The 16055-nt window shown below is 47.7% G+C and overlaps 1 protein-coding gene across 1 annotated transcript; it reads left to right on the top strand.

The window, feature by feature from the left end:
• The first annotated feature begins 9268 nt into the window (after positions 1 to 9268).
• LOC142303656 (endonuclease domain-containing 1 protein-like) lies at positions 9269 to 14998 on the top strand. The gene is made up of 3 exons (XM_075345223.1): positions 9269 to 9493; positions 12572 to 12895; positions 14459 to 14998. Exons 1-3 carry the CDS (start codon positions 9269 to 9271, stop codon positions 14996 to 14998), a joined length of 1089 nt encoding a protein of 362 aa, XP_075201338.1.
• The last annotated feature ends 1057 nt before the right edge of the window (positions 14999 to 16055 follow it).

Raw genomic sequence — 16055 nt, 5'->3', positions numbered from 1 at the left:
CAGGGTTATGGGTGACCTCCACTGCAGATTTAACGAGCGTCTAGGGCTGATGGAATCTGCAGTCTGATGGTGTGGCCTCCCGTGAGTGAGGCAGGCCCCAGGGGCTCGGGTGTGTAGAACACCAGGTCCCAGAATAACTCAGGCACAGTCCAAGATGTATTTCAACTTGTTTACTCACTTTCAGGTGTTTTGTGAGGTAACCCGGGCGATGCTGAGATAAACCAGGTAGAACCAGAAACACCTTCAGGCTGGTCTAAGGGTAACCGTTAACTCGCCTTCCTTGCACTTCTTGTTTTGGATAACCCCTGACTTGAAGTACCGTGGGATTCATCCAGGGAAGTCGCTACTGCCTTTTCTCCTCTTTCGTGGCCTGTTTGCCAGCTGCGTGGACCAAGTGAGATGGCTCCAGGCTTGTTCCCCCTTATGAGCCCCTCGTTGCTGCTGAGGCTCGGACTCAAGATGGTTGGTGAGGGACTTGTGGTTCCCCTCACCGGCAGCTTTAGCAGATCTATAAATGGACGTCTACTCTAGGGACCTGTTCCCCGTGCGTGCCTAGTCACCAGGAGTCCCTGAACTCGACCACCTATCCTCAGGTGTCTTTCTGACTGACTCACCGGTAACCGTTCTCCCCCGCTAATGGCTACTCCACGTGCAGGGTCCGACTAGAGTGTGCGCGCGTCTCCTTAGCAACTGCCGCGCTCCACCCCCAGACTGGCTCGCTCCTCCCACTTTCCTGACAGCCGCTGCTACCTTAGCTTCCAGCCCCTCCACTACAACCCTAGATGAGATGTGGGTCTGCCCAAGCGTCCCCTCTCAAGGTGTGGGAGACCTGGTTGCTATGTGTCTGTGCGTACACACCTTATTCCAGCCTTTAGAATTACCTGGAAGTACTGACCCAGCATGTGTGCAGTACTCAGTGGTGCCTGACCAGGTCAGGGGCGCCACAAGTACAGATGTATGGTGGTGTGGCTGGACTGATAGAGACTGCCTGCTAAGTATAGGGAGAGCAGACTTTTGCCGGGTGGAGAGCTGTATCCAGCAAAAAGTCTCTGGTGTTGCTGGCATGCAGACTGTGGTGATCTTTCTTGGGGGAATGTCGAGGGTCTAATAACTCATTACTCCTTTGGGACTTGCAAGAAATTCCTTGGATGTGATACCAGTGGATGGATCATGTGATATCGTACGTCCTATGCTTACGCTCCACTCATTTTTTTTACTTTTGCGGGAAGTATGTACACAATCATTAGTTGGCACCAAACCGGTTTCGATAGGCAGCAGCCAATTATACAGGTCTGAACTTGATCTCCAGCAAGAGTACAGTTACAGTGGGCAAATAAAGTCATTATTCAGCCCCCAATTGCACAAGTTCTCCCCTTTCTAAAGATGAGATTTGCCTGTAAGTGACATCAGAGGTGACCACAACTATGAGAGACAGAAGAAAATAAGAATAAGTAAGAAAATCCAGAAAATCACCGCCTCTGATTTGGAAGATTTTTTTTTTCAAATTATGGTGGAAAATAAGTATTTGGTCAAAAACAAAAGTTCATCTCAATATTTTGTTCTCTATCCTTTGTTGGCAATGCCAGAGGTGAAACGTTTTCTGTAAGTCTTCACAAGGTTGGCACACACTGATGGTGGTATGTTGGCCCATTCCTCCGGTTGGCACACACTGTTGGTGGTATGTTGGCCCATTCCTCCGGTTGGCACACACTGATGGTGGTATGTTGGCCCATTCCTCCGGTTGGCACACACTGATGGTGGTATGTTGGCCCATTGCTCCATGCAGATCTCCTCTAGAGCAGTGATGTTTTGGGCCTGTTGCTGGGCAATATGAACGTTCAACTCCCTCCAAAGGTTTTCTATGGGGTTGAGATCTGGAGACTGGCTAGGCTACAACAGGACCTTCATACGCTTCTTATGAAGCCGCTCCTTCATTGCCCTGGCATTGTGCTTGGGATTATTATCATGCTGAAAGATCCAGCCACGATTAATCTTCAATGTCTTGCTGATGGAAGGAGGTTTGCACTCAAAATCTCACAATACATGGCCCCATTCATTCTTTTATGTAGACAGATCAGTCATCCTGGTCGCTTTGCAGAGAAAGAACCCCAAAGCATGATGTTGCCACCCCCATGCTTCACAGTAGGTATGGTGTTCTTTGGATGCAACTCAGCATTCTGTTTCCACCAAACACAACGAGTTGTGTTTTTATCAAACAGTTCTACTTTGGTTTCCTCAGACCATATGACATTCTCCCAATACTCTTCTAGATAATCCAAATGCTCTCTAGCAAACTTCATATGGGTCCGGACATGCACTGGCTTAAGCAGGGGAACATGTCTGGCACTTTAGGATCTGAGTCCCTGGCGATGTACTGTGTTATTGATGGTAGCCATTGTTACGTTGGTGCCAGCTCTATGCAGGTCACTAGGTTTCCCTCTGTGGTTCTGGGATTTTTGCTTACCGATCTTGTGATTATTTTGAACCCACCGGGTGAGCTCTTGCGTAGAGCCCCAGATTGAAGGAGATTATCAGTGGTCTTTTATGTCTTCCATTTTCTTATTATTGCTCCCACAGTTGATTTCATCACACCAAACTGCTTGCCTATTGCAGTTTCAGTCTTCCCAGCCTGGTGCAGGGCTACAATTTTGTTTCTGGTGTCCTTCGACAGCTGTTTGTTCTTCACCATAGTGGAGTTTTTAGTGGAACTATTTGAGGTTCTGGACAGGAGTCTTTTATACTGATAACAAGTTCAAACTGGGGCCATTACTACAGGTAATGAGTGGAGGACAGAGGAGCCTCTTTAGCCCATTACAACCGCCTTACAAATTAAAATGGCAGAAAAAAAGGTACTTATTCCTTTCTGCTGTTTTAAAACGGCAGTCAGAAAAAGGTAAATAGCACCCCCAAGCGTTGCAAAATCTCCGGGGCTTCAACTACTGGGGGTAGCTGAGACCCTGGAGATCATGATTCGGGACGTTTTTTCCGGACCTCAGTCACGTGATCACTGGTATACACCGTATACCGATGATCACATTATAGTAAGTGACAGCGCCGGCAAAAAATAATTTATCTCCCACCTGGCATGATCAATCATGCCAGATGGAAGATAAATCTCCTCGCCGGTGTCGCCAAAGTGCCCCCCCAACCCCCTCCCGAAAATCCAAGATGGCCGCGCGCACAGCAGCGCGCTGGCCGCATTTACCCCTTTCCTCTGATTTCTGTCGCATGTGCCATGACACATGTGACAGAAAACTGCTCCCCAGGTCCTGCCAGGTCACCCCCTATTCTCCCCCCTGGTGTTCCCCAGTGTCCCCCGTACCTTTTACAGCCTTCATCCACCGCAATCCCTCCTCCTTTGTGCAGAGCGGCTGTCAGCTCAGCTTCCTGTGTTCAGTGAGAGCTGTGCTGGCTGCTCGCACTCTGCTGCTGTGACCCAGGGAGGGTAGGTGCAGATTCTTTGCACCCACTCTCCTCACATGGAGGGTCTGTTCCCTGAACGTGCCCCCATATTCTAGAAGGTCCAGAATCGTCGTGGGACTTCCAAAATGGGTTACAGGGGACCCGATTTTTTTTCTTTTCAATTGGTGAAAGAGGGAATATTTTGGGGAGTGTTTTTTCAAATACATTTTTTTTTTGTTGTCAATTTTTTTTTAATTACTGTCAATTAGTTATGTTTGGTATCTGATAGATGCCGTGACATTACTAACTGCTGGGCTTGATACCAGGTGACATTATACATCTGTTATCAACCCCATATATTACCCCGTTTGCCACCGCATCAGGGCAACGGGATGAGTTGGGGCGAAGCGCCAGGATTGGCGCATCTAATGGATGCGCCACTTCTGGGGCGGTTGCGGCCTGCTATTTTTAAGCTGTGAAGAGTCTAATAACCATGGCTCTTCCCACCCTGAGAATACCAGACCCCAGCTGTCAGCTTCACCTTGGCTGGTGATCTAATTTGGTGGGGAAACCCCCCACATTTGTTTGTTTTTTTATTTATTTATTTATAAAAAATAAAAACAGCTTGGGGAGCCCTCCAAATTGATCACCAGCCAAGGTGACGCTGTCAGCTGTGGTTTGCAGGCTACAGCTGTCTGCTTTACCCGAGCTGGGTATCAAAAATAGGGGGGACCCCAGGTCATTTATTTAATTTTTTTTTTCTTTGGGCTAAATACAAGGCTAGGCACCCTTTAGTGCCACATGAAAGGCACTAAAGGGCGACAGCTTAGAATATGCAGGGGGGAGGGATGTTATATATGTTTGACATCTATCCAATCATCCATCGTAGCATTTTAGGCTGTGCGCCCATGATCAGGGTTTGCAGCGCTTTGGGTGCAGAGTATTTTCCCTGCATCAATAATGCTGCGTTGTGCAGTAGAAGCACAGTGGAAGGATTTTTAGAAAGCCCATGTCCACTGTGCTTCTCTTCTCCGCAGCATAAACTGACCTGTGGCGTGGCTTCTCGAGCCCCAGCATGTAAATATATGCTGCGGAGACGAGAGTGTTCTCTGCAGGTAAAATAGAGCTAAAGTCCACTGCAGCCTGAACCCAAATCGTGGGCATGGGCAGCTGGGTTCTCCCATGGACAACACTCACATCTCTGCAGGAAGGCTGACGCTGTGTACTAGACGCCGTGTCGCTGGATCATGCCCACATAGCCTAAGAGTGAGAAATTTGTTGCTACAGCAACATTTTTGTGAAGAACCTGTGGAATCAAAATGCTTACTATACTCCTCAATAAAATCCTTGAGGGGTCCAGTTTCCAAAATGGGGTCACTTGTGGTGGGTTTCTGATGTATAGGTACCCAAGGGGCCCTGCTAATGTGACATGGTGCGCGCAATTTATTTAAACTTTTCCAAAATTCATATGGTGCTCCTTCCATTCCAAGCCCTCCCATTTATCCAAACAGAGGTTTTTGGCCACATGTGGAGTATCCCTGCTCTCACAAGAAATTGGATAACAACCTGTGGTGTCCACGTTTTGTTGTTGCCTCTTGAAAAAGTGAGAAATTTGATGCTAAATCAACATTTTTGTGAAAAAAATGAAAATGTTCAATATGGCGATCTAAGCTTATCAAATTCTGTGAAGTATTCGTGGATTCAAAATGCTCAATATATACCTAGATAAAAGCCTTGAGGTGTATAGTTTCAAGAATGGGGTCACTTGTGGGGGACCTCCACTGGTTAGGTACCTTAGGGGCTTTCCAAATGTGACATAGCGTCCGCTAATTATTCCAGCCAATTTTTCCGTCAAATGGCACTTTTTCCCTTCCGAGCCCTGCTGTGCACCCAAACAGTTGATTTCCACCACATATAAGGTATCGCCAAACTCAGGAGAAATTGCACAATAAATGTTATGCTGATTTTTTTCCTTTTACTTTTGTTAAAAAAAAAAAGCTATCTAATTGAAGTAACAATTTTGTGGTAAAATGTATTTTTTTTATTTTCACAGCTCAACATTATAAACTTATGTGAAGCACCTGGGGGTTCAGGTCGTCCAAATGCAACATGGTGCCCGCAATCTTTTTCAGCCAAATTTCCTTTCCAAAATTCAAATATTGCTCCTTCTGTTCCAAGCCCTATCATTTGTCCAAACACAGGCTTCAGACCACATGTGGAGTATCACTGTGCTCATAAAACAATGCGTAACAAACGTTGGGGTTAAATGTTTGGAATAACCTCTTGAAAAGTGAGAAAATTGATGCTAAAGAAACATTTTTGAGAAAAAAAATGAAAATTTTCAATATGACGTAATGTTATCAAAATCTGTGAAATACCTGTGGGTCCAAAATGCTCACTATACCCCTAGATAGAAGCATTGAGGGGTCTAGATTCCAAAATGGCATCACTTGTGAGGGGTTTCTGCTGTTTAGGTACCTTAGCGGACATGTAAATGCAACATGGTGCCCGCAATCTGCTTTCCAAAATTCAAATATTGCTCCGTCTGTTCCGAGCCCTCCCATTTGTCCAAGCAAAGGTTTCTGACCACATGTGGGGTATCGGCGTGTTCATAGGAAAGTGGGTAACAAGTTTTGGGGTCCATTTTGTTGTGTTATTTCTTATAAAAGTGAATAAATTTGGGGTATAGCAACATTTTAGGTAAAATTTTATTTTATGCTTTTTTTCATTCCACATTGCTTTAGTTCCTGTGAAGCACCTGAAGGGTTAATAAACTTCTTCGATGTGGTTTTGAGTACTTTGGGGGGTGCAGTTTTTAGAATGGTGTCACTTTTGGGTATTTTCTGTCATCTAGGCCTATCGAAGTCACTTCAAATATGATGTGGTCCCTAAAAAAATGGTTTTGTAAATTTTGATGTAAAAATGAGAAATCGCTGATAAACTTTGACCCCTTCTAACTTCCTAACAAAAAAAAAAAAATTGTTTCCAAAATTGCGCTGATGTAAAGTAGACAAGTGGGAAATGTTATTTATTAACTACTTTGTGTCACAGAACTCTCTTTAATGGTATAAAAATTCAAAAGTTAAAAATTGCTACATTTTCAAAATTTTTGTCAAAATTCAATTTTTTTCATAAATAAATGCAAAAAATATTGTCCAAAATTTGGTACTAACGTGAATTCCAATATGTAACGAAAAAACAATCTCAGAATCACCGGGATCCGTTGAAGCGTTCCAGAGTTATAACCTCATGAAGTGACACTGGTCAGAATTGCAAAATTTGGTCTGGTCATTAAGGTGAAAATTAGCTCTGTCACTAAGGGGTTAAATAAGTTACAGGTCTGTGAGAGGCAGAAATCCTGCATGTTTTTAGGCGACCAAATACTTATCTTCCACAATAATTTGCAAAAAAAACTCTTACCAAAATCATACGGTGATTTTCTAGATAGTTTTTTATCTCATTTTGTCTCTCATAGTTGTGGTCACCTCTGATGTCAGAGGCAAATCTCATCTTTTTAAGGGGGGGGGGAACGTGTACAATTGGGGGCTGAATAATGACTTTTTCCCCACTGTATATAAAGCATTTGGCACCCGAGTGGCCTGTTCTTCGAATGTGTGTGAAGAGAAGGGGGAGATAGTAATATAGTGTGTCAGTCATTGTGGTGAACCAGCGACAGGTCCTGCTGTAAGGTCCTGCTGTACACCCTGAGATTTTCACTTCTTCCCTACATTAGAGGTTTCGTCCTTGCATGGTTTTGGATTTCTGTCGGGTAAATTGTTCCCGTAGTTCCTGATACATTGGAGTGTCACCGGGCCGGCGCACTGATCTCGGTCTCCCTGGCCGGGTGTTTGTACATTTTCTTGTGTAAAACTCTGTGGTATGTTGCGTTTCTTTATTCATACTCAAGTTGTGACCCGCTGTGTTCTGAGAGTAACCCCCCCACCCCCCCGGTTCACATTTTTGCATAGTTGGCAGAATACAGTGTTTTTCATGAACAGTGATGGAGAGGGAAATGATTTCTCTGCGCCACTACCACTACCGGTACTGAGCCCGCCAGTCGCGGCTTCGGCTCCTGGGGGATACTGTATGTACCGATGTGGGCACTCTTACAACACCTGCCCAAGTATGGTATGAGAAATATGACGTTACAAGACTAGACAAAGAGGATGCGGTGTGTCCTTAAAATGTGTAATCTAGCCCCTGAGCTGAGGTAGCATGGAATGCTTTAAAGGGGGACGCTAGGCAGACAGAGATGGTACGCCCGGAATTAGACAGGGATACATTAGAGAAGGTTATTGTGTTGTTAGAAGGGAACCTTGGGGGCAGCACCTGAGTGGCGCAACTTCGTGACCCCTTCTTTAATCACTCCCAGAGAGAGCATGAGTCCCTGATCCAGTATTCCAACCCCCTGCAGGAGACACTGAATAAGCTGCGGCGTTGGATCCAGAGGCCATGGGTGCATTCCAGAATGTGGACCGGTTACTATGGGGCTAGTTCATGACTGGTCTGGTAAATAGATTGCTCCATGATAAGTTACAGGAAATGGCTCGGACCACATTTGAACTGACATTCTGGGATACCTATCGGGCTGTCATTGAGAGGGTAGAGAAGTCCATGTCTGTGGTTGAGAAGATGGTAAATAGTGCTCAAATGACCCTAAGCAGAGGGGACACTGAGGCCCTGACAGAGGTTCTTCAAGCCCTGAGGGCAAAGCTGAAAGATCTGTGGATGAAAGTATCAAAGATCCAAAGAGGGGTGCCCCGCTTCCAGCAGGAAGACCACCTACCATACCTGCCAGTCCCACTCCAACCTGGGCACAGAAGTGGCATGGAGGATTTGTATCCGGTGCCCACAACCATGCTAGACATGTCAGCCTGAGGTGACACCAGCGGGACCAAATAGCCTGCTACTGTCAGACAAATATCATCCCAGAGGAACCTCCACTAGCATTAAACTACCAGTCGCTGCCTTAGAGCGGTGAGCTGCAGTGGCCTCCCCCCTACAAGACCCTCAATGGGAGGAACATGATCTATACTCCTGTAGTCCCATACTAGAGACTGAGCTTGAAGGGCAGAAGATGAATTGCTTGGTAGACACAGGGTCGTAGTGCACCATTATGCCCTTGGAAGTGTTTGAATGCCATTTTAGTCGAATGATGGATCTCAAGGACGGTCAGGTGATCTGCCTTACTGCTGCTAATAACGGCTAGCTGATGGTGAGGGGATCGTCTGGATGAGGCTGAAGCTGTTTGGTCAAGACATTGGTTGAAAAGGAGTGATGTAGAAAGACCATCCTCCTCGAAGGAGGTTGGAACTGACACTCAGGATTAATGCCTTGAGGGATTTGAACCACCGCCTGTATGCTAGAGGCCATGATACTTGCAACGTGCAACTATGTACAGACCCACGCAAAGAATACTGCACCAGTTGGTGAGGGGCTGTGACCTTCAGTGGAATGCTGTCCCAGGACATCGAGTGGGCATGGTCAGGGTACCTTCCAGCAGCCCGGTAGTGCTAGCATCAAGGCGAGAGCAACTCTTGATGCTCCCAGTGGGGGCTGACCAGAGACTCACTGGACTAGAGGTATTTCAACCAGCTTCCGAGGAAGCTTCGTCTGCCAAAACATTTGTGGCCCATGCGCTGGTTGTTGTAAGGGACGGGCATGTGCTGGTCAGGTGCATCAATGTTTTGGATGAGATGGTCACAATCCCGACTGGGACAATGCTGGTAGGAGTCTTTGTGTCCGCCAGGAAGGTACTCTGAATCATGGCGTTTAGACTTTGTCTGGATCAACAGTCAGTTTAGACCTATACGGTTGAATTGACCGCGCTGGAAAAGCCCACTCAGAGTGGATTGGGAAAGTAATCATGGACCAAATGGAAGTGAATAGAAGAATGTCTATCCCCGCACACCTTAGGCAGTTGGAAGATATACTGTGGGAATTCCAAGAGGCCTTCTCACGACATGGAGAAAACACTCCTCCAATTCGAGAACGCTACAGGCATATCCTGGCAAAACTCTACCATGAGGTGAAGGATATGGTGGCCAGAATTCTTGAGAACCAGGTCATCTGGAAGTCCCAGAGTCCTTGGGTAGCTCTGGTGGTTCTGGTGTGGAAAAAAGATGGGATCCTTTAGTTCCGTGTCGTCTACTTGAAAATTGAATGCTCACACAGTACGGGATGCCTGTTGCCGTGGAACGAGGAGTTGCTCTCTGTGCTCGGTCAGAAAGTGTTTTTCTACAATGGATCTGGCCAGTGGCTACTGGCAGGTACCTGTGTTGGAGAAGGACCGGGCAAAGACTGCGTTCATTCTATCGATGGGACTCTATGAATTCAACAAGATGTCGAGCCTGTTCTGACATATCCGGATTATGTAGTGGTGTTTGGGTCATCATTTGAAGACCATCTGCATACTCAGAAACCATGGGCTGTAGGTCAAGCCCAATTAGTGTCAACTGTTCCAGGACCAGATAGAATACCTAGAGGATGTGCTACCGGTGGCTAGTAAGATCAAGGCCATCCAGAACTGGCCCCAACCCCGCACAGTGCGGGAGATACAAGCATATCTATGCCTGGCAGGGTACTATAGGCAATTAGAACCAAGGTTCTCTGTCTTAATCAGGCCTCTGAATGAGATATTGAAAGAAGTCACACCAGTGTCCCGGAAGAGCCCTATCCCATGGGGGCTCCACAACAAGAAGCATTCGAAGATGTGATGACCGCCTTGACTAGTGCCCTACTCCTGGCCTATGCCTGTTTTGACTCCATGTTCTTGCTGTACACCGATGGTAGCCTCCACTGGTTAGGGGCAGCATTAGCAAAGGTGCAAGATGGGCGGGAGCGGGTGATTGTGTATGGGAGTCAAGATTTATGGGAGATGGAGCGCAACCCGATACATTACAACTCGTTTCGTGAGGCAATCGGGGTGTGCAACACTTACTGTTTTCTTTGGGGTGGTGTCCATCACCCCGCAGCCGGTCCCCATCTTAGATGCAGTAGTGAAACACTTGACACTGAAGTTCTTTTGGCAAACAGAACTTGAACAGTATATTTTCCTTTTCACCAATATGACAGACATGAACTCCTTTCTACGGTTGTGCTTCTGTTCTGCTCTGGTGTACTCTGTCTTGGCTTAATCCCTGCTATCTTGGAACTAGTCCACAAGCTGCTGGGTGCCTGTGCCTCCGTTCCACGATTCTATTCTCACCACAGACTGCTTCTGGGCCGTGATATCTGTCTATTTGGGCGACTTCCCTAGGCCCATTGGCGTGAGCCGTAGGCTCTGGACCTTGAGGAGGATACCTCAGCGTTGCCTGACCGACCCTTACTCCATGCCGCATCTTTAGTACTTGAACCCCCCTGCAGAACTGAACTAAGGTCTCTGTGTAACCAGAAAGTGACTCTCTTCCCCACACTAGTTCCACCCCCTGGAAGCTAAACCTGCCATTAAATGTTTCTGTTACTAACAAAGTCTATCTACATAACATTCCTATACTTTACTTTTTATATATAACATCATAAACCTTTACCTCACACTACATCCTACTTCACATTTTCCACTTTGCTATATCTGACTAATACACTTCACTACACATTGCTAACACATTTATAGCACATAACACATTATATAGCCATACAGTTTACATTATCAGACCTCGACGATAGATAGCACACATTCTATAATGTTTAATGACATGTACAATACACTTCATATAAAACTCAGTTTTGGATACACAGGGGGGGGTAGCATAACATGATAGGGGTGGGGGGAATGCGACCACCTCCTACATGCCTCCCCACTTATATATGGTTGTTCTCAACCACAAACTCGCAATACACATAGATAAAGATTGCTTTAGAGTCCATAACTGTAATGGCTGGTAGCCAAAGTTAATTTTAGTAAAAAGAAAAAGTTTTAAAACAAGTAAATACAAGCCGCCCAGACGCAGCAGTCCTTTCCCTGCAATTGGCAGTTCCCAGACCCACTCCTTAGGATCCACTAGTTCATTCCTCCTCCTGATCTCTCTGCAGGTGCAAGTCCATGGTGTACAACACTGTTCTGGAGCACCAGGCGTGGGCAAAGTTCCATGGGGCAATGTCCCTGGGGGTGAGGGCAAAGTCCTTGGGACAAGGGGGCAATGTCCTCAGCGCAAGGCAAAAGTCCATGGAGGCCAGAGCAGTATCCACAGCACCGGTACGAGAGGGTTTGCTACCTGTTCAATGTTTCCGCATTCCAGCAGAGGACTGCACAAGGTTTGCCAAACAAAACTGAGAGGGGTCAACAAAAAATCAGCTTCAGCCGCTCTGGGACAACTCCTTCAGGGAGTGGAATCTCCTGACCTGTTCTCCCTTAGAACACAGAACAGTCCTGCAGGCATAAGTGCAACCAGCACAACAGGGGGGTGCCTTGGGACAGGCTCCTTTCACAGCCACTTCAACAATTCTCTTGGCCAGCTTCAGACTCAGGTAGCCCCAGACTCATCCACCTTTATGTACACAGCTGTGTAGGGACCCTGGGCCCCATTCATCAAGGCTGGTACTTCTTTGGGATGGCACTTGGTACTCACGGTTGTTGAAGACTTCGTCAGCTCATCCCAAGCCACAGGGCTTCAGGAAGGGACCTGACAACTTGCAGCATGTCTCTAACAATAGACCACATTGCCGAGGCACCTCCCATAGGGGGAGGCTGCCTTAACTACCCAGTGCTTCTCAGCCATGGGCTGAAAACCACTTCTGGATTGTGACACGCTGGCCCTTTAAAAGCTAAGGGGCATGCCCAGCCCTGGGAGTCGGCGGTAGGGACCAGTTCAGATGCCAGAGCTGAGCGACTGGTGGGGAGAGTGCCAGCGTCCCTGCCGGGAGGTGGAGGCAGGAGGATGTAGGGATGCCGGTAACGGCGTTACAGTAAGTGCATCATCAGCCCTAATATCAGACGATGTAATAAGTGTATGATCAGTCCTTGTATCATCAGTCCTAGTATCACACCATGTAAGAAGTATATCCTATTTCGATATCCATGGCTGTGCACGTGTATTTTCTAATTTGAGGTGTATTCAGTGCTGTTTACCACTTTGCTAGCATACTTGATGGTGGGAATTCGATGTGTTTGATCATCTGGTGTTTTGTCCCATGACGTCAGCTATCGGTCTGTATATGAATGAACTTTCAGGCCCCCGAGTCTTCATATTCCAGCATGGAATCCCTGCAGCAGGCTCTCATCCTCCTCGTTCTTTGCTCCGGAGTCTTCTGTGAGGTCCTAGAAAGCTTCACGGATGTCCCCGATTGCCAGAATTTCTTCTACGAAGGGCAGGAACCTTTGGGTCTGGCCTCCAATAGTACAGCCAACATCTGCCAGCACTTGCAGGGGTCTTACCACTATGCTACCCTCTACCACCGCCTGGCCCGCGTGCCCATCTACTCAGCATACATCTTAGAGGTGTCCACAACGTCTCGCCCTGATCTCTCCTCCAGCAGCTGGTACTTGGAGCCAATGGTAAGAGCAGGACTCAGCTGGCGAGGCGTCCGGCAGGCGGGTGTATCTTCTCATCTCAATATACTGTATCTCCTTGTACATGGCTGCCATCATTAGATCAATATTGTACTCACCCTGGGACATCTGTGTTGGGGGATGTCTTGAACAGAAGGTAAAGCTGGAAAGCAGTGCGCTCCCCCTGTACACGGGTTGTGTGGGGTACTGCAGTCCAGCCCCCCTCATATTCAGTATGGCTGAGCTGCAGTTCCTGACATGACCTGTGGACCAGGGTGGAGCTGTTTTGGTAAGACATTAGCTTTTGTATATTTAATTGTGGAGAACAATTGACCAATGAAGCTGTCAGACTGAAAGGTCAGGCACATGGCAGAGGAAGCAGAATGTACTTAACACAATGGTGTGGTAAGAAAAGTCCCGGGAGGGTTCCTCCATAAAATAAAGCCTCCACAGATGAGTGTAACACGGTGAACTCTACAGCCACTGACATGATCCTATAACTAGGAGGCACTGATATGAAGGCTCATTGTCGCTCTCGGAAGCTCGGAGTTTTCCAGAGCTCATGGTGGAGGGGGCTGGCTGAGCTACAGCAGATGGCGCCAGCCCGTCAGGTCAGTGCCAGGAATGGAAGCTGCCGATCCCGGGACAATGCTGACCCCTGCAGATCGGGCATCTTCAGAATGTTATACTATCCGGAGCACAGTCTGTACTCCGCTCCTACGTGCAGCCCTCGAGGCGGCAGCCGGCGGACACGACTGTATCATGTTACCTAAAGGGCTGTTCTCACAAACAAAGCTAATTTTAATCAATAGATTTTGGAATCATAATACATTTCTCTACTGGATGTGTTTAAAAAAAAAAAAAAAAAATGTTCCCGTGCTGAGATAATTTTATATATGTGCCCCCTTCCCCTGTGTACTGTGTAATGGGGGTGTCTGACCGTGCAGGACATGGTCTGATCATACCACATCTCCTGGGCTGGGGGGAATGCAGAGGAGTATACAGACATTACAGCACGGGATCACAGATGATTCTTATTGTGAGGTACATTTCCCTGCCTGACTTTAAGAAAAATGTTTTACCTCATAGAAAGAATAATTTGTGATCCCATGCTGTGCTATCTGTATACTCTTTTCCTTCCTCCCCAGCCCAGGAGATTTGGTATGAACAGACCATGTCCTGTACGGTCAGACACCCCCAGTACATAGCAGTGGCACATTTATAACATTATCGCAGCACAGAAACATTTTATATAGAGCTGATTGTGGAAATTATTATTTTTCCAAGATCTATTAATTAAAATTAACTTTGTTCATGGGAAAACCCCTTCAATGATTGCTGGAGGTCCGACCTGCGGAGCCCCTAAGGTTCTGGGCATTGAAGGGGCTGCAGCACTGCTTCATCTTCAGGTTTCCCTGCACAGTGGCGCCCCCTGCTGTCTATGTGTCCAGGGAAACAGCTACAGCACTCAGCTCCTGATGAGGCACTACACATCACAGGGTCCAGTGATGGGGGGTGGCAGTAATGTGGATGGCAGGGATCTCACTACTGTCATTATCTTCTCTCCAGTTGGGTGGAATCCCCCAGAAGGACATGATGCAGCCCTCAAACAGCGTCATGCAGCTGAACATGGAGGACGTGCTGGAAAGTCAAGCAGTTAACGATGACTATCGGAACTCTGGTTACAGCCGCGGTCACGTGAACCCCAGCCAGCACCACAGCAGTGCATCCCAGCTCTCCACATTTACCTACACCAATATGGCGCCCCAGGACGCAACATTCAACAGTGGGACCTGGAACCAGTATGAGAACTTCCTGAAAGACAAGATTCTGTCCTCATGTCAGCAGACCCATGTCCTGAGCGGAGTCATCATCTCGGGATCCCACCCCTGGGAAGGCAAGTGGCTGCGGGAGCGCGTCAACGTGCCCACCTTCTACTGGAGCGCCTTCTGTTGTGTCAGGTCAGATGGAAGTCGGAGTGCAGAAGGAAGACTGGGCCGCAACACAAGTCCCTTCGATGTAGTGACCAAGACCATCCTAGAGCTGGAAGCCATCCTGAGCAAGGACTACGGGGAGCAGGTGTTATTGTTTTCTGGGGGCTGCCAGTGAGATGTAAGAAGGGACTGATACCAGATCATCTCCGTACAGACAAGTCCCCACCACATGACAGACCACTCACTGCCCCAAACACCAAAGGGTCCAGGAAGCTGAGGTCTAGGCTGCTGTATGATGGCTTCATTGAAGAACTGAAGCTGTGATAATATAACACAGTATCTTCTCTACAAGACCCTAAGGCCACCATCTTGACCGGCAGAGAACTAAAGTCATCAGTGACTGCCGACATGAGGTCCACATACAGCAGCCCACATCTCAGCTTCTGAAACCAGTGTCACCCCAAGAAGAGGAGAATAGGGGATAAATGCTGACACCTGAACATTCAGAGAAGATGGAGATCAGCTATAGGTCGGGTCCACACTGGCAGATTTCATGGTCTGTGTACGGCACAATCCACACCAACTGATGGTCTCCCGACCTGAACTTGCAGCCTCACAGACACATACCGTATGAGGCTGTAATTTTAGGTCACAAGATTCGCCAGTCAAACTGAGCCCCAACCCAAACCCACCACTCGTACATCCGACACCACACACATCCACCACTCACCACTCGCACATCTGACACCACACACATCCACCACTCGCACATCCGACACCACACACATATCCACCACTCGCACATCCGACACCACACACACATCCACCACTCGCACATCCGACACCACACACACATCCACCACTCGCACATCCGACACCACACACACATCCACCACTCGCACATCCGACACCACACACATCCACCACTCGCACATCCGACACCACACACATCCACCACGCGCACATCCGACACCACACACATCCACCACTCGCACATCCGACACCACACACATCCGCCACTTGCACATCCGACACATGCACACATCCACCACGCGCACATCCGACACCACACACATCCACCACGCGCACATCCGACACCACACACATCCACCACGCGCACATCCGACACCACACACATCCACCACGCGCACATCTGACACCACACACCTCCACCACGCGCACATCTGACACGTGCACATCCGACACCACACACATCCACCACTCGCACATCC

The sequence above is a fragment of the Anomaloglossus baeobatrachus genome, chromosome 1 (genome assembly GCF_048569485.1).
Source record: "Anomaloglossus baeobatrachus isolate aAnoBae1 chromosome 1, aAnoBae1.hap1, whole genome shotgun sequence".
NCBI classification, from domain to species: Eukaryota; Metazoa; Chordata; class Amphibia; order Anura; family Aromobatidae; genus Anomaloglossus; species Anomaloglossus baeobatrachus.
The sequence above is the reverse complement of the archived record's forward strand: the minus strand, read 5'-3'. Positions and strand labels throughout refer to the sequence as shown.

Coding starts and splice junctions, on each gene's coding strand:
- LOC142303656 (XM_075345223.1), top strand. CDS start 9,269: ATGGACCAAATGGAAGTGAATAGAAGAATGTCTATCCCCGCACACCTT. Junction 9,494..12,571: donor GGAAGTCCCAGAGTCCTTGG/GTAGCTCTGGTG, acceptor ATGAACTTTCAG/GCCCCCGAGTCTTCATATTC. Junction 12,896..14,458: donor GCTGGTACTTGGAGCCAATG/GTAAGAGCAGGA, acceptor TCTTCTCTCCAG/TTGGGTGGAATCCCCCAGAA.